The following is an 18,488-nucleotide window of genomic DNA, read 5'->3' as shown; positions in this document are numbered from 1 at the left end:
GGAATTGTAGGAGGAGGGTTGAAAAGGTGCTTAAGAGATGAGCCACAGCCTAATCATTAATTTTTCTCCCCACCTCAGCTAACTTGGGTGTGTGTGTGTGTGTTATTAATTGCCAGGGCGGGTTCCGACAAGAGAGGGGAGAAAAACCCTATTAGGAATCTCCTTTGATGACTTGGGTGCAAAGCATTTGGCTGCCACACAATTTTGAAAGAGGGACCCTCAGGAGCCTGTGGTTAGAGACTGGAATTCAAGTTGTTGGGAATCGGAGGGTGAACCATAAATCAAAATGGCATGAGAGGCTGGTCATCAGAAGATGAAGTTTCTTGCCCCCCCGTTCACCCCACATCCTAATTTCCCCTCAGCCATTTTTTAAAGAGGTAATATGGTAGCCTCTCTCTCTACGGAAGACCTGTTGTGGGTTTTTTTAATGTATCTTAAACTTAAAAGAACATGCTTTCTTTTAAAAAAATAAATCAAAACTCTGATGGGTTAAAGCTTTCGAACGAGGTTCATTCAAAGACTTCGGCAAAGCTCTTTTTCATTTCAAAAAGATGGGGGAGAGGGACCCACACATCACTTTCCAACTTCATTGTGAGTCTGCATCCCTTGGACAGAGTTAGTGGGAGCGATCTCTCAAAAGTGCTGACTAACAACATTAAAAGATTTGAATATTAGTTTCCTAAGAGGCAGACAGGAAAAAATAAAAGGTGCCCAAGATTGAAATGGTCTCTTTTAAGTTTTAATCAGTTCAACCACAAGATCAATCGTCTAAAGAATTGGCTAAAGAATGAGTTCATTTAACCCAGAATTTAATCTGGGTGGGGAGGAGCAATTCTGGCCTGGGTGGTGTTAATTGAAGGGCAACATTCCTTTGCTCGTTAAGGTTTCCTCCCCCCCCCATTCTGACGAGTTACCGTAACAGGGGATTCAAAAATGGTTATGCAGTTTCTAAAAAAGATTTCAAATACCAAGAGGATGGAAAAGCGAAGCAGCTGGAGACGTGTGAGATGGTGGTGATGGGAGAAAAAAGATCCCTCCTCTCTGCTTGCCATCAAGCATTTTTGAAATATGGTGTTTCCTTTCAGCAATGTGGGATTTTAAAACTTTCAGTACAAGTTCTCGGGGCCGGGGGGGAGAATGTGTCATTCCATTTTGATGAAGAGAAACAAGAGCTATTTTCTCATGGGAAAATCGGCCTGCTTGCCTCACCACAAACAGCGACTCACACGTCCCCCTTGCTCATCACCGTCCTTACTCAAAAGCCGAGCGAGACCGTGACGGAGCGTTTTAAATATAGGATGGGCAAGGAGTCGACACACAGGCAACTGTTGAGATGTGATGTAGGAAAGGGGGGGTGTGTGGATCGGATCCTGTCACACTGCCCACCCACTCCCTGCAGGCCTCAGCCGAAATTTCTCAGAGGCAGGCCTCACCGAACCAATGTAACCTCAGTGGCTGCCAATTAAAGGTAAAGGGATCCCTGACCATTAGGTCCAGTTGTGACCGACTCTGGGGTTGCGGCACTTATCTCGCTTTATTGGCTGAGGGAGCCGGTGTACAGCTTCTGGGTCATGTGGCCAGCATGACTAAGCCGCTTCTGGTGAACCAGAGGAACGCACAGAAACTCCGTTTACCTTCCCGCCAGAGTGGTACCTATTTATCTACTTGCACTTTGACATGCTTTCGAACTGCTAGGTTGACAGGAGCTGGGACCGAGCAACGGGAGCTCACCCCGTCGCGAGGATTCGAACCTCCGACCTTCTGATTGGCAAGCCCTAGTCTCTGTGGTTTAACCCACAGCGCCACCCGCGTCCCTGGCTGCCAATTAGCAGGTCAAAATTAGCAGGTCAGAACTAGAGGACAAAGCTGCCCACGGCTACTAGCCCAAGAGGCTATGTTCTACCTGGTGAAAGTAAGCCTCTGAATGCCCTTTGCTGGAAATCCCAAGTGGGGAGAGTTGCTCATGGGATCAGCTCCTGCTTCACCTAGGGGTACCTGGTTGGCTATTGAGAACAAAATGCTGAATTAGGTGGACCGCTGGTCCAAGCTGGCCTCTTCTGATGTTCTTAGCTGCTTGGGGCAGGTTGCAGCTGTTTAAACACACAGCATGAAACTCGATTTAAAAGAAATGACAGCGGAGAGGCTAGGATGGGTCTTAAAAACATCTCTCTTGAGGTGTCAAAGACCAGGGGAAAGAGATGCTTCTGCCATTGTATGATGGAAACTTCCCAATGAAGGTGCCAGAGGGACCTTGGTGGGTAGGAAATTCCACAACTTAGGAAGAAACCAGAGGCCTTTCTCCTGGGCATAGTCGGCCAATTGGTGCCAAAGAAGGATAGAACTTTTTTTATGTACGCTACAGCAGCAGCAAGAATACTCATAGCAAAGCATTGGAAGACACAAGAATTACCCACCTTGGAAGAATGGCAGATGCAAGTAATCGACTATATGGAAATGGCTGAGATGACTGGCAGAATCCGAGACCAGGGAGAAGAGTTGGTGGAAGAAGATTGGAGGAAATTTAAAATTTATTTACAGAAGCAGTGTAAAATGTATGAATGCTGATGACATTGAAATGAAATGAAGGGGTTTTAGTGACGAGAGTGAAAGTTTGAAATTATAAATTTGGGAGGTAGGATACTTAAGGACAAAGTGGTAGGATATGAATTTGCTGAACCAACTGTCAAAAAGGGATACAAAAAAGGGAGACGTGAGGAAGTCAGGAAAATAAGTTAATCAATGTTGAATAATTAGAAAAGAGTGACTTGTGTTTTTTCTTATTTTACTTCTGTGTGTTGACTGGTGTTTTTTTTTCCTTTCTTTCTCTTTTTTCTTTTTTAGGTTAAATGTTTGTATTTTAGGTATTTTATGTATTGTGAAATCTTGGTTTTGTGCTTTTATTGTCCTTTGTTTGGTGATGTCTTTTCTTATTGTTAAATTTAATAAAATATTATTATTATTTTTTTTAAAAAGGAAATTCCACAACTTAGGGGCTGCCCCAGAGAGTTCCCTCTCTCAGGCTGCCACTGGTTGAGCTCCTGAGGGTGCGGGGACTTCTTGGCGATCGTTATTGCTAATTATTAATAACTTGCAATTGTAATTATAATTATAACTGTATTATTAATGATAGTGACACCATCTTTCTCCCCTGGACAGCAGAATTACTTCCCCCTCAAAATTATGCATGTTTGATATCTTTGGATCATTTATCCTGTTTAAAATTATGCACGGGAAGCAGATGTGCATGATTGCTTGGGTAAAAAGTTGGAATGACTTATGGGGCGAAAGCAAACATGCATTAAAAATATAATAATAATTGGCAAAATCTTTCGGCTTCTGCAGAGATCTCCCCGGAGCAAAATCTGGCTTAATTCAGTGCCTCCCCGGAGTTCCTGTTTGCACAGCCCCCCGAGGTTCCGTCTAAGCACCGCCAGCACTTCTGGGAACAAGAGACCCCGCGGGCACTAGGTCACTACCACAGACGGGGCGGAAGTGATTTCCGAGCTTTCCATGCCGGCGTGGAGCACTCCAGGAAGCCTCAGCCTATTGTGAACAGCGCGACAACTAGAGAGAGGAAGTGGCTGGGAAATCACGGAGGAAGCCCACGAGACAGATGGAAGTCGCAAAAACAATTCACATACCAAGAGAGAGAGAGAGGGAGAGGGGGGGGGGACAGGATAGGTTTCAAGACTTTTAAATCATGTTCCGGATCCTCTCTCTCCGTCCAAGCCATTCTCACTCCAACCCCTCTCGTCAGTAACCCGACCTCGGCAACGGACAATGCCAGCGATTAGCACAAGCCAGTTTTGCAACACAGATGTGCGAAGTTAAGAACAAGATCCGGCATGCAGGAGAGTAATTCTAAGTCACTGCAGAACTTGCTTGAGAAAAGAGAGGAAAAGCACACACAGAGACAGCAAGAATGAAAGATGTGTCCCTAATGCTTAGCACGGGCTAAAGCTTAGAATTGTAGTGCTTGCCGATCAGAAGGTCGGCGGTTCGAATCCCCGTGACGGGGTGAGCTCCCTGACAACCTAGCAGTTTGAAAGCACGTCAAAGTGCAAGTAGATAAATAGGTACCACTCCGGCGGGAAGGTAAACGGCATTTCCGTGCGCTGCTCTGGTTTCCCCAGAAGCGGCTTAGTCATGCTGGCCACATGACCCGGAAGCCGTACACTGGCTCCCTCGGCCAATAAAGCGAGAGGAGCGCCACAACCCCAGAGTCGTCCGCGACTGGACTTAACGGTCAGGGGTCCCTTTACCTTTACCTAGCGTTGGAAGGGGCTATGAGAATCATCTAGCCCAACATCCTATAATGCAGGGATCTCAGCTAAAGCATCCGTGACAGAGGGCCATCCAATCTCTGCTTGGGTGTAAGGGTGCTTTTTTTTGCCAGGAATTCCCTATCATTCACTGGAGTAGCCCAGTGGTACTGATCCAGGGCCTATTGAATCCACAATTCACTAGCAATCGTTCTCTTCCTAAGCGTTTCGTTAAATGGGTTTGCAAAATAATTCAATCCAACTCCTCTCGATTTCCCACTCAGCTGACAGAACACTATGGGGTTTATTCTATTATTATTACTTTTTAAGAGGGGAGGAATTGGTGCTACACCCTCACAGCTGTGCTCTTCCACATGATATTTTGGGGCGCTGCCCTGGCCCTTCTCCTAGCCCTTATTACCAGGAGAAATGTTTTAGGAGGTGCAGGCAACACCCACGATGGAGGGACAGACATGCAACTCAATGCAGATGTCTGGTAAACACACAACCTCAGATTTTAGAATTACGTTTTGTTACACTTTATATTTTTTTGTTATTGGGTGCAAGCCACATCCATATTTTTTTTAAAAAAACCAATAACAACAATGCTATGGATTGCACCTGCTTTGCTTTGAGATTTATTTTTATTCTTTACAGTTGGGAATGGGTGGGGTTCAGTAAGGTGCAATGGGACACTTGGAAGAGAGAAGCACATTGTTTCGTGAAACCAAGAGCAGCACTCCCAAGGTCACCGTGTCCTCTGGGGCTTTCTCCTGTCTCCTCTTCCAAAGAATTAGGAAAGCAAAACCGATTCCCGAGAAAAGAGGAAACGGCCCGCAAAACAATTGTGCAACTCGATTGGCACAAACCCTGAAAGGAGTTTGGCAGAATACAGAGCATGAAACGGGCCGGTGCGCTTTGACGGGGGACCCTATCCAACGCACAAGAACCTGCCTTCTACCGAGTCAGGCTATTGGTTCATCTAGCTCAGTACTGTCTACACTGACTGGCAGTGTCTCTCCAGGGTTTCAGGCCGGGGGCAATCCCAGCTCTACGTGGAGAAGCTGGGGATTGAACCTGGGACCTTTGGCCTGCACATACCAGGGGAAAGAGGCAAGTCTTGCTCGTTACCACTGAGCTACATCTCTGTCCCCATCAGAAACTCGTCGCCTCTACTTTTGACTCCAAGATGAGAAAAGCACTTTGCACAAGGAGCTTTTTTAAAAAATAAAATAAATAAATAAATCGTACTATCTTCCCCCTTGATACTCCTAGGGAATGTCCCTCTGTGCATGTTCAGTTGTCCCTAGCTCTGAAGTACTTTGATTTCTAAAAACAAGGCAGTGTCAGCTCTGCTTGCACCCTGGCATTAGAGACAGGTTCTTCTGCTACAGTGGGTGTTTGTCTCTTCCTTGCCCTCCCCCCCCCCCTTTTTTTTTTTGCATGACCCCTTCAGGTGGCATGGAAATCATCTGGGTACTACAACGGCTCTGCGGTCATATCAGTTGTGAATTAGCAGTGGCTTGGGAGCTGCACACCACGAGCAAAAACTAAAAATAAACACATCAAGAAGAACGAACTCTAGGAAAAGTAGCAAAGCCACAGCTTAATTCAGCCAGGCAATCTGATTTCAAATGGTTGCAGTGCCAGCAGAATCTCTCGCAAGAGGCCTCTGGGCAAGGCTGGGGAGCTGGGCAGCCAAGGCGTGGAGCTGGTGATCACTCGAGGATAGCGCCCGTGACGGAGGCACGGGGGTCACAAATTTGGCAAAGGCGAGGTTTGATTCCGCTGGGCTGCAGCTGCTAAGATGTGGGGATTTACCAGCGTGGTATTAGGGCAGGCACAATCTGTGCTGTTGGTTGTCACAGCCAAGACACCCAGTTGCAGATGTGCATCTTAAAAAGCATGCTCTCCAGAAAGCTGCTTCTTTTTTTGGTTTTCGATATGCCGGAAGCCACCCGGAACAGGCAGGAAACGGAGGGCTCCCCCACATGTTTCAAACAGGGAATGTGATGCGAAAGGAGCTCGTGGTACAAAGGATGCTGGCATAAAGCTGGAGGGTTTTTCGTGACTGTGGTAGCCTCTCACTCCAAGCCAACAAAAGCAGGCTGCAAAGGGAAATGCAAGAGCGCTTGTTATATGTCATAATGATGCATAAAATCCCATTCAGCAGTTCAGTACAGTGGTACCTCGGGTTACATGTGAGTTTACAGACTCTGCTAAACCAGAAATAGTACCTCGGGTTAAGAACTTTGCTTCAGGATGAGAACAGAAATCACGCGGCAGTGGCGCGGCAGCAGCAGGAGGCCCCATTAGCTAAAGTGGTGCTTCAGGTTAAGAACAGTTTCAGGTTAAGAATGGACCTCCGGAATGAATTGAGTATGTAACCAGAGGTACCACTGTACAGTACTATTGACTTGGAATATTTCTCATAGTTCATCTCAGTAATTCCTTACACTAGCCCAGTCACGTTAAGACACAGAAATATTAAACCCGAAATGTGGGTGAGCGGACCAAGGCTGAGCAAGAAACGTGGCTCAGCCATAGAGCACCTGCTCTGCATGCAAAAGGCCCCAGGACTGAGGAAGACCCTGTCTGAATACCTGGAAACTCGCTGCAAGTCTGCATGGACAATATTGAGCTAGATGGACCAGTGGTCTGCTTCAGTATAAGGCAGCTTCCTTTGTTCTTATGTTTTCAATGTCTGGGCCTCCTCTCTAGAACACATGAAGCAAGAGAAGGCGAAAGTGCCCCTGAGCACATGCAGAGTGCACTTCCAGCACCGTTAAGTGTGAAGAGTGCCCCCCACATACCAGGGGAAAGAGGCAAGTCTCGCCTTCCTGGTTCGCAGGCCATGAGTTGTCCGTTTCAGGGAAAATCAGCTTCCATGATTCTATGATTCAACATGTTGCTTGCGGAGTTCGTATGCTAAGAAGCAAATCAAAAGCAAAACTACGAGAGCAAAGCGTGAGGTTTTTTTGTCACCAATGGCCAGGACAATGGTGCCATCTAGTGTCTGCTTTAAACAACACAGCAAGAACAAAGATTTGTTGGAAAATTGTAATCCAACTTCATATGGGTTCTTTTTTCTTTTAAAGCACGACCCTTTCAAATCTTGGTGTGCTCACAGAGCCCCCAAGCGGTGGGTTTGGGCAGAACTCTTCCATGCAGAACCAAAAGCCACGAAAGCAACAGGCAAAGAGGAGCGGTTTTACTAAACCACAATCAGTAAGCAGCTGGTTTGGGTTTTTTGCCCAACACAGAACTCTTCATTTCCAACCATTTCCCCCCCTACATGTCTGAAGCTAGCAGTCCTTATTGTTTCACCTCATTTTGATAATTCAGTTCCTGGGAGTAGATAAGGACTTGTATTCTTATGTTGTGAAGGGCCCCGAGATCTACGGATGAAGGGTGGTATACAAAATAAAGATATGATGTTCAGAAAAAACGCAGGAAATTTGATTGCAAACTGGGGGGACATCCCTGTATTTGAAAGTCAGAGTTGGCAGGGACCATGAGGGTTAGCTAGCCCAACACCTTGCAATGCAGGAATCCCATTAGGGCTTAAACCCACAACTCGGAAACTCTGAGATTAAGAGTCTCATGCTCAACCGACTGAGCTATCCCAGAAAACCATCTCTGTTAAGTGGAACAGCAAGAATGAAAGGCGACGTGAAACTTCAGGGTGGGGGATGAACAGCTAGCAGCCCACAAAGCCACTTTGTCTCCTGTACAGTGGTACCTCGGGTTACATACGCTTCAGGTTACAGACTCTGCTAACCCAGAAATAGTGCTTCAGGTTAAGAACTTTGCTTCAGGATAAGAGCAGAAATTGTGCTCCGGCGGCGCGGCGGCAGCAGGAGGCCCCATTAGCTAAAGCGGTGCTTCAGGTTAAGAACAGTTTCAGGTTACGAACGGACCTCCGGAACGAATTAAGTACTTAACCAGAGGTACCACTGTACACGGAAGCAGAATTTGGGACCTGCAAGGACCTCAATCTACAGCAGACCTGAGTTTATTCATAAGGCCACGTCTCTCTTAGAGCGTAAAAAATAAAGCTAGTAGGAAGGTGGAAGAATTAAGGGAGCGTGGAATGTTGGAGGTTTTGATTTCAGCAATGTTGCTTTTACCGTGTTTTCTCCTGTGCAGTCACCTCCTTGTGGTTTCTTATTAACCGGGCTGCAACAACTTCCTGATCGCAATAAAAAGCTGCTAGCGCCATGTATAATTGGAACACCACGTTGATCAGTTCAGAACAGGTTCTGGTTGATGGGGTCTTTTCCAGGGCCATTGCCTTGCCTTAATAAGCAGAGTATTGGACAGACCTTTACTTTAATCGCAGTGTGAATGCTGGATTTTCTTCCACATGTAGTATCTAGCAACTATTACGGACTAAGGATTCCGTAGCTTAGGGGCAGGCCACACGCTCTGCAGGCAGAAGGTCCCCAGTATAATCCTCGCATTTCCAAGGAGGGCTGGGACCCTAGAGAGCAACTGCTAGTCAGTGCAGACAATAATCTACTACGTGGACCAATGGGTTGACTTGATGTAAGATACACTCGGAGAAGACCCATTGTAATCACTTGGCATTAGGGTGGGACAATGTATCAAGACATCGTCCAAAATTGCTTTGAAGTACACATTGTGCTAATGGTTTCTCAGTATTTGACATGGCAATATATTGCAAATCACAATGTGTTTGTGTGTGCTATGTAAAAAAAAATCGAGATTTGTGGGGAAACTGTGAAGCCAGTCGTTGCTTCTCTCATGATTCCTGCCGCCCCTGTTGCTCTGTACTACAATATAACAGTTGTAACAGTATGTTAGAGGGAAATAAAATCTTGTAAGTTTTAGACCCCTATGTAGTAGCAGTTGCTGGAACATTAAGCCGTTCGCCTCTACATAGTTCCAGACTTATTTTAGACATCGTGATATATTGGTATATCGCGAGGTTTAGAAGGTGATATATCACGATGTTGAAAACCAGACATTGCTCAGCCCAGCCAGGCATGGATAAGAGGTCTGTTGATTTCATTGAGCCTAACAGTAGTTGCAGAATTTATTTATTTCGTTTATTCCTAAGACCGCTGTTCAGCATAAATGGGCCACAAAGCTGTTGACAGAACTGTCAACAAAACCATTCCACCAGTCCAATAACATGATATATAAAACAATTAAAAACCACACGTAAAAAACAAAACAAAATAGGCACAATGTGACTTAATATGCCTGCTGTGGGGGAGAAAATAAGGTTCAACGCAGAGGTGGAGGCCTGTTTGATCTCAGCCAGTTTCTTCATCCCGGCTTTATTCAAACCTCTGCTGTTTTTTCAAACAGCCATTTTCCCTCTCACTCTCTCTCCATCCCTGTTTTATTCAAACTTTCCCCCCTTCAGTGTCTCCCCCTTCTCAATATACTCTTACTTTTCCATTCCTTGGCTGCCTCATGTGAAAGAGGTGCAGAGTTCTCAAATATTCCGAAGGACGTGGAGTCCTCAATTATTCCCTATTTCACTCAAACTTCTGTTGTTGTTTAACACTGCCATTTCACCTTCAATCTTTAGCATCTTTGCGCAAACTTTTTGTTTCAAGCCACCGCCCTCCCTGTCTGTCTGTCTGTCTTTCTCTTCTCGCTTCCATGCCACAGCCCTGCTATTGTGCAATAAATCTTCACTTATGCTCCCTTATCCTGCCCTGACGTCATCCATATCTACCACCGAGATGAGACACTACAAATCCTCCAATGGCCGTGCAGTGACATTTTTACATTTTTATTACATGCAGCAGGTTTTCAACTCTTTTGAGTCCACGGCTCCCTTGACCAACAACATTCTTTCTGCGGCACCCCTGTGGGGCTCAGGAGTCCAGTTATGTCCCCCCTTGCCTGCCGAGCTGGCAGCCCCTCACCCTTTTTCAAATGCCCTCCCTAAACGGCCTCGGTCCAGTATATCTGAAGGAGCGTCTCCTCCCCCATCGTTCTGCCTGGACACTGAGGTCCAGCTCCAAGGGCCTTCTGGCGGTTCCCTCACTGCGAGAGGCCAAGTTACAGGGAACCAGGCAGAGGGCCTTTTCAGTAGTGGCGCCCGCTCTGTGGAACGCCCTCCCATCAGATGTCAAAGCGATAAACATCTACCTGACATTCAGAAGACATCTGAAGGCAGCCCTGTTCAGGGAAGTTTTTAATATGTGACATTTTAGTGTATTTTTCATCTTTGTTGGAAGCCGCCCAGAGAGGCTGGGGAAACCCAGCCAGATGGGCGGGGTACAAATAATAAATATTATTATTATTATTATTATTATTATTATTATTATTATGGAGTGTTCCCTCAGCCTCCTCTCCTCTCCCTTCTCCTTGGGAGTTCTCTGGGCGGCCGCTGCCGCTGGTCTCTGAGCCGCTCCCCCCTGCCCCAAAGAAAGGTGCCTTCTCAGGTCACCCCACAGGGGCCTGCGAAGAGGATGCCCCCAGCCTTGGTGGCCCAATGGAGACTGGCCAAAGGTGAACGTGAGGCAAACAGCTTCACAAGCCCTGAGGAGGCAGAGATGTGAGGGGGCATTAGAGGAGAGAGGGACAGAGGCCAGGGTTGCTCGCAGAACCCCTGACCATCATTCAAGGCACCCCAGGGTGCCACGGCACACTGGTCGAAAATCACTGACATAGAGATAAAAAACAAACCTGAAAGTACACTGGGAGTGGCCGCCGGGACCACATAACACCAGTCCTGAGAGATCTTCATTGGCTCCCAGTACGTTTCCGAGCACAATTCAAAGTGTTGGTGCTGACCTTCAAAGCCCTAAACGGCCTCGGTCCTCTGTACCTGAAGGAGCGTCTCCACCCCCATCACTCAGTGTGGACGCTGAGGTCCAGCTCTGAGGAGGACCTTCTGGCAGTTCCCTCCCTGCAAGAAGTGAGGTTACAGGGAACCAGGCAGAGGGCCTTCTCGGTAGTGGCACCCGCCCTGTAGAACGCCCTCCCTTCAGATGTCAAGGAAATTAGCAGCTATCTTATTTTTAAAAGACATCTGAAGGCAGCCCTGTTTAGGGAAGTTTTTAATATTTAATGCTGTATTGTTTTTAACACTCGATTGGGAGCCACCCAGAGTGGCTGGGGAAATTCAGCCAGATGGGCAGGGTATAAATAATAAATTATTATTATTATTATTATTATTATTATTATTATTATTATTATTATTATTACACCCACCCGTGGAGTCACTCATAAGTCATACGTGTTCTCTCTCTCTCTCTCTCTCTCTCTCTCTCTCTCTCTCTCTCTCGCTTACCAAGTAGAGCAGAAAGGTGTGAAGACCCGTTCCAAGTCCCACTGAGGACAGAATGCCTAAGCCTACCCAGTAGGCACACCATAAGAGCTTCTTCTCCAAATAAAGCACATACTAAGAGAAAAGAGGGTGGGGGAGAGAGAATAAAAGGTTACACTTTCACAAGAAGGTGCAATGCTTATCAAATCCTTCTACAGCATGCCACTGAAAAGCAAGTAAAAACACATAGGACGTTTCGAAAAATTACCATAAAACCAGTTTTAAGGATGTGTCGTATCACTGGTGCTGCCTGAACATCTGAGAAAGACAACCATTTCCATGGCACCAAAAGGTCAGTGCTGGGTGGGTCTCCCTGGGGAGAGCATACCTTAAAGGGGATGGGGAGCTCTTATTGTGAGACAATAGCACACATCAAAAATAAAATAGAATTCTGTGCAGTTCAAAGGACAGTAGCAAATTAAAAAACCTGCAGTGCACAATGTTTTACCATTTGGTGCTGATGCAGAATTTGAGTCCTGGGCTTGGAACCTCTTAACGCAGGGGTGGGGAAGCTGTGGGCCCCTCCAGACATTGTTGACTCCACTTCCCATCACTCCCAACGTGGCGAAAGGTCAGGGATGATAGAGATTGCAGTCTGGCAACATCTGGAGAGCCACAGGTCCCCTAATCCCCCACTTCAGGTGCTGACACCTGCTCCTAGAAAGCCAGATCTGGAGGAAGAACCAAAAAGCCTAAGACCAGCACACAGAGAGGTGAACCTCACATAGGTTGCTAGAAAAAGAAATTATTTTACCTTATTTCTATATCAAAAATTGCCCAACAGGTTTCCATTTCAGCATACACATCATCAGAATGCAACTGTTAGTTACCTAAGTCCCCAATGGAACATTTTTCAAAGTCTGAGGTTTTATTATGTTTTCATATGTGTTGGAAGTGGCCCAGAATGGCTGGGGAAACCCAGTCAGATGAACAGGGTATAAATAATAAAATTATTGTTATTGTCAGGAGTCTGGTTGCTGGATCAGGCCAGTCAACTACCTAGTACAGAATCCTGTTGTCATAGTGGCTCAGCCATGCCTAAACGAAACCCGCAAACAGGACTTGAGCACAACAACCGTCTCCCTACTCGTGATTCCCAGAAAGTGGCCTTCGGGAGAAGTAGAACACAGCCATTGTGAATTTGGTGGGAGCAGATTCCATAGCTTTAACTGTGAGCACTATCACTTAGACAGAGAAGAAATTCCTTATTTGGAGAATATGAAGCGACCGTCTCTTCTACTGATGCTCGTTGTCCAATTTCGGGCATTTCTTTCTTTCTTTTTTTTAGCTTGCTGGCCTACTGAGAGAACGCATGCAAGCCCTCTGCACGTCCTGAAAGCGCTAGGCCCCGTTTGATATGTAGCGTTACCTGTTGATGTGCGCCTTCGATATAATACGCGGATGTAAGCAGTGCCAGCAGCAGTAAGAGAGACACCACAATCCTTCGGCGATGCCACAATCTTGGGAGGGGGGAAATAAATAAACTGCTGTTAGAATCAAAAATCCAGAGAAGGACCACACTGACACACACTGGTACCACCCTCCCTGCCCCATTCATATTCATATTTCAGCCACAACAACAACAACAATTATTATTTTTATTATTATTAATACTCCACCCATCTGACTGAGATGCCCCAGCCACTCTGGGCGGCTGAACCTGATAACGCTCTCCCCCCCGCCCTGCTCTGGCAAGCCCATAGGAATGTAGGAAGCAGCCTTGTATTGATCCAGACAAGTTCTTCCTAAGAATTATAACACAAGATTCCAGAACAGGCTCCTGAGATCTTTGGAATTTGCAGGAGAGACCACCCCCATCAATTATGTACCGTGGCAAAGGTGCAGTTCCTTCGCCATGGGTCGGATCCTACCCCATTCCATTAGGTGCACCACATTCTAGCGTCAGGGGAAGGGAGAGATAAAATCTCCGACCTCTTGGACTAAATCAGGACACAATAAAATCTAGGCTTTGATAAAGGAAGCAGAGGCAGAGGGGAGTGGAGCTGGGGGCGGGGCGGCTAGTGAGTGCCTTTCAACTGGACCCAGCCCCATTTGGGAGGGGAGGAGACACCCGATTTTGGGACCCCGTGGTTCAAGAGTAAAAAGTTAAGGAGAAGTAGGCCTTTACTTTATGGTCAATTCTTTCAAGTTTAATAATGTTTCCAGGAAAAAATACTGCAAGGTAATGAGTGGCTTCTTCCAGAGGACGATATCCAGGCGCTCTTCTCGTTCTCTCTTCTTCTGTTCGCTTGACGGAGAAGGCTCTGCAAAGAGGAAGGAGGGGGGTGGAGGAAAAGGGGAGAATTAGGAGAGAAGAGCTATGAGAAACGGCAAGGATCACCAGCCCTGTGAAAGATTTCACCCTCCGAGTGAAACAAGGAAATTCCCTTCTGGGTATGAACCCAATGTGAGGCCATCGACAGCCCTGGGGGATTCATCACCCACCAGATGGTTGCTCAGCTGGTTTCTTGTTCCAAAAAGCAAAAGGGCTAATACAAAGGCGGAGAAGTGCAGGTCTTGGGGGTCAAATGCTAACCTCCAGATCATTCTGCCTGGCCCCTTGGAACTCTCTCAAAAGCACCCCCCCCAATGGTCTTGCTCTCAGCCCTCCTTGAATGGTTTTTGCCTGGCTGGAATGTGCCCTTGAACTCTGATCATGCTTCTTGCCTGCCTGCATGGGCCATAGAGAGAGGTGTTTGTGGGAGCGGGTGGGTATAGAAAAGCCTGGTATTTGCAAGAAGAGAACGCATTGCGCAAAATAAGACTGGCTAAGCAGCACTTCTTCAGCTTATATAACGAAAACAGGTTGCAGTGTTCAGCTTTTTTGGGCACAAAGTGTTATGTGACTTCATAGCCTGTAGCACCGAGTAGACACAGCCTGGTCCTGAAAGCCTTTTCAAATGTGTTTTCAAAATAGGTTTGTGGCTCGATTTGCATTTTATTGCAAAATGGGTAAGGAAGAAAGGGGGGGGGCTTTAGCTCAGTGGAGGAGCATCTGCTTTGCATGCAGGTTTAATAGCCGACATCTCCAGGTAGGGCTGGAAAGACCTCTGCTTGACATCTTGGGAGAGCCCCTGCCAGCCAGTGTCGACAGAACTGAGCTAGAATCAACCCAATGGCCTGAATCTGTGTCAGTCAGTTTCCCATGTTGCTGGACGCCAGCTCACATCAGCCTCAGAGGATGAGATAGCATCAAAGACCCCGAGAACTGCTATCAAGTACAGCAGGACAGTACTGAGATAAATCAGGGGTGGGGAACCTACCTGAAGTTTGATTTTATAGTTTTAACTGATTTCTTGTATTGCATCTTTATAGTTAAGCAGCATATAAATTACCTAAATAAGTAAAAGTAAATCTAACACAAGCAATCAGAATGAAGTAACTCAACTGTCACCTCAATAGTGTTCAGATCCTCTCAAATAAAAGTATCTAAGCTAATACAGATATTTACTGAAGTTTAAGATCTGAGAAATTTCCTCCTCCTGCCACATCCTAATTTCCTTTAGTGTCATGCCCGTGGTGGGTGGAGCCAGAAGCAAAACAAAAACGAAAAAACCGGGGCAGAGCAGCAGATGAGACTCTTATATTTGCACAGTAGGCTACAATCCAACCATGCAAAAACAAAACAAAACTATGGTTTCTATACCCCCTCCCTCAATACACACTTCCCTAAGCAAGCAAGCAAGCAAGAGGCATTATCCCAGTTCACTGTCTCACCTGTGAAGTTTCCATTGTGCTGCTCTTTGCTCATTGCCATGCGCCTCAGGTCTGTTCCATTCTCTGCCATTTCATAGATCAGTCACTTACGGGGACCTACCTTCAAAAGAGACAAGACGCAAAACTCACAAAGCTGTTAAGCCAAAAGTTGCCCAACAGCAAAAACAAGACTCTAGCATGAGATGATTCGGCCAGGAGTCCACATTTCCACTTGACACCCTCTCCAGAGCAAGGAATGTAGCTCAGTGGGGGAGCATTTGCTCTGCGTTCAAAAGGTTTCTGATTCAATATCCAAGATCTCCACACAGGACCGGGAATTTCCCCAGCTTGAAACCCTGAAGAGACACTGCCAGTCAGTTTGGACAATATTGGGATTGGTGGATCAGTGGCCTGTATAAGATGACTTCCTATGTTCTGATTTAAATCAGCCCTTAATTCAGATCTACGAGGACCGGCATCTTCTGCATGTTCAATTGGGCTACATGTTATATACATGGTAACCACCAGAGGGAGCCCTTATCCATATACTGTATGATCAAATATCCCAAGTCTCATCTAAAAATGGTCAGCGTAAAGGTGAGATACACTAGTCCTCATGACTACACAAGGCCACCTGGAGAAGTAAATATAGGGCCAAAGTTCACTATGTTTTCCCAACTCATGCAGTGTCTAAACCAGGGGTAGGCAGCCTGGTTTAGGTTAAAGGTAAAGGGACCCCTGACCATTAGGTCCAGTCGCAGATGACTCTGGGGTTGCAGCGCTCATCTCGCTTTATTGGCCGAGGGAGCCGGCGTACAGCTTCCGGGTCATGTGGCCAGCATGACTAAGCCGCTTCTGGCGAACCAGAGCAGTGCACGGAAACGCTGTTTACCTTCCCGCCGGAGCAGTACCTATTTATCTACTCTGCACTCTGATGTGCTTTCAAACTGCTAGGTTGGCAGGAGCAGGGACGAGCAATGGGAGCTCAGCCCGTCGCGGGGATTCAAACCGCTGACCTTCTGATCGGCAAGCCCTAGGCTCTGTGGTTTAACCCACAGCGCCACCCGTGTCCCTGGTTTAGGTTGGATCAAAGCAAAAAGAGCTTTGAGAAATGAGAACCTTCAGGTTTAAGGGAAGGAAAATGGACCGTCTGTTCAATGGTGCAGAAAAGAGGCAGGGTGCACTTCTTCCTGGACTGATCCTTGGATTGCCACTTTGCCAAACCCTCCAGAGCAGCAGGAGCAGCAGCCCATACTAGCAAATTGCAGCTTTTCACAACACAGGATCATCTGCTGATGGGGGCTGTTAAAGTAGGGTTGCCATATATATATTTTTTAGGGAACCCCCAAAATTGTGGAGCATATTTCTTAGGGAAACCCGGAAAACAAGTTGCAGAGTATCTTTTTTCAGACAAACCCAAAAACACACACACACAAACCCCAAACACCCCCTGATTTTTCAACTGACTTGCCGAAGATCTAGTACATGGGTAGGCAAACTAAGGCCCGGGGGCCGGATCTGGCCCAATCGACTTCTCAATCCAGCCCGCAGACGGTCCAGGAATCAGCGTGCTTTGACAGGAGTAGAATGTGTCCTTTTATTTAAAATGCATCTCTGGGTTATTTGTGGGGCCTGCCTGGTGTTTTTACATGAGTAGAATGTGTGCTTTTATTTAAAATGCATCTCTGGGTTATTTGTGGGGCATAGGAATTCGTTCATTCCCCCCCCCCCAAAAAAAAAAAAATAGTCCGGCCCACCACATGGTCTGAGGGATTGTGGACCAGCCCATGGCTGAAAAAGGTTGCTGACCCCTGGTATAAACTTCAAATTCCCCAGCTCATACACTCTGATGGGAGTTGCACCCAAAGCAGTGCATAAGCTGCTGGAGGCTGAACTAAGGCTGAGAGCAGAAAGTCACGCAAACCAACTAAAAGGTAAAGGTAAAGGTACCCCTGCCCATAAGGGCCAGTCTTGACAGACTCTGGGTTGTGCGCCCATCTCACTTAAGAGGCCGGGGGCCAGCGCTGTCCGGAGACACTTCCGGGTCACGTGGCCAGCGTGACAAAGCTGCATCTGGCGAGCCAGCGCAGCACACGGAAACGCCATTTACCTTCCCACCAGTAAGCGGTCCCTATTTATCTACTTGCACCCGGGGGGGGTGCTTTCGAACTGCTAGGTTGGCAGGCGCTGGGACCGAGCAGCGGGAGCGCACCCCGCCATGGGGATTCGAACCGCCAACCTTTCGATCCACAAGCCCTAGGCGCTGAGGCTTTTACCCACAGCGCCACCCGTGTCCCCTCGCAAACCAACTACTTTCTACAAAATCTGATCATATACACCAGAAAACACCACTGGATCAAACTTCTCAAATCGAACGTCTTACTCCAACCACGACCTTAGGACTCTCTAAATCAAAGTCCTAATTTTGTGGGTGCTAATTAATGAGCAACTTTCTGGTAAACGGACAGCTGGCTTTATTCAACAGCCAAGATGTGCTATATCGGTGTGCAGGGAACCGGAGGTTCAAATCCCCACCGTGGACCTGTTGGGTGGTGTTGGGGAGTTCCACAAACGAGGCTGCCCTGAAAGAGTTTCTCGGGTGATGAGGACACCCAGAGGAGAGCCTCACTTCCTGACCTCAACGAGAGGCAAACATGCGAGTTTGCCTGGAAACAAGCATCCCTTTCTGCATCAAACATATCCTGACTTTTCAGCTTTGCCTTCCAAATCCCTTCTGGTGCTTATTTGCTACCAACGGAAACCACTAAAAACAGAGAGCGGCAAGAGGATAATAGCTTTCCATGAGTAACCCATATTCAGGGCAAAGACTCAGCAGAAGGTGGGGGGGGGGTTTACTTGTAAGCATAATTCTATAGCATAGAATAGAATTTTATTAATACGGTCACAGACCAGTTCCGGCTCACTTACAATATCAGGAAAATCATAAAACACAACAGGAATACATTGAATTGCAATTAGGTATAGCAGCGACAATTCAGATATAGTGGCAGTTAAAAATATATATTAAATCTCGATCACTAAAATATAACCTAAAATTATCATTTAAAACCTTAATGATTTTGGTAGAACGGCTTGTTCCCTAAGTTTTATGGCAGTCGCCCTTAACGTGATCTCTAGATCCTTGTCCTCTACCAGCAGTTTTAGACATTGAAGTTCGGACCCATTTGGAGATTTTTGTTTAACAGGAGTGATAA

General features: G+C 46.7%; 1 protein-coding gene across 3 annotated transcripts in view; it reads right to left on the bottom strand.

Annotated features, from left to right (window-relative positions):
* The window catches only part of VMP1 (vacuole membrane protein 1), a 112,174-nt gene that overhangs the window by 76,494 nt on the left and 17,192 nt on the right, over positions 1-18,488 (bottom strand). For all 3 annotated transcript variants that reach the window (XM_053367062.1, XM_053367060.1, XM_053367061.1), the window contains exons 2-5: positions 15,295-15,394; positions 13,706-13,841; positions 12,947-13,037; positions 11,542-11,652 (exon numbers count right to left, since the gene is read on the bottom strand). In XM_053367062.1, the coding sequence (XP_053223037.1) occupies positions 11,542-11,652; positions 12,947-13,037; positions 13,706-13,841; positions 15,295-15,364 (408 nt within the window). In that variant the 5' untranslated portion in view covers positions 15,365-15,394. The remainder of the gene's footprint in view (positions 1-11,541; positions 11,653-12,946; positions 13,038-13,705; positions 13,842-15,294; positions 15,395-18,488) is intronic.

Source organism: Podarcis raffonei, chromosome 15 (assembly GCF_027172205.1).
Source record: "Podarcis raffonei isolate rPodRaf1 chromosome 15, rPodRaf1.pri, whole genome shotgun sequence".
NCBI classification, from domain to species: domain Eukaryota; kingdom Metazoa; phylum Chordata; class Lepidosauria; order Squamata; family Lacertidae; genus Podarcis; species Podarcis raffonei.
The sequence above is the reverse complement of the archived record's forward strand: the minus strand, read 5'-3'. Positions and strand labels throughout refer to the sequence as shown.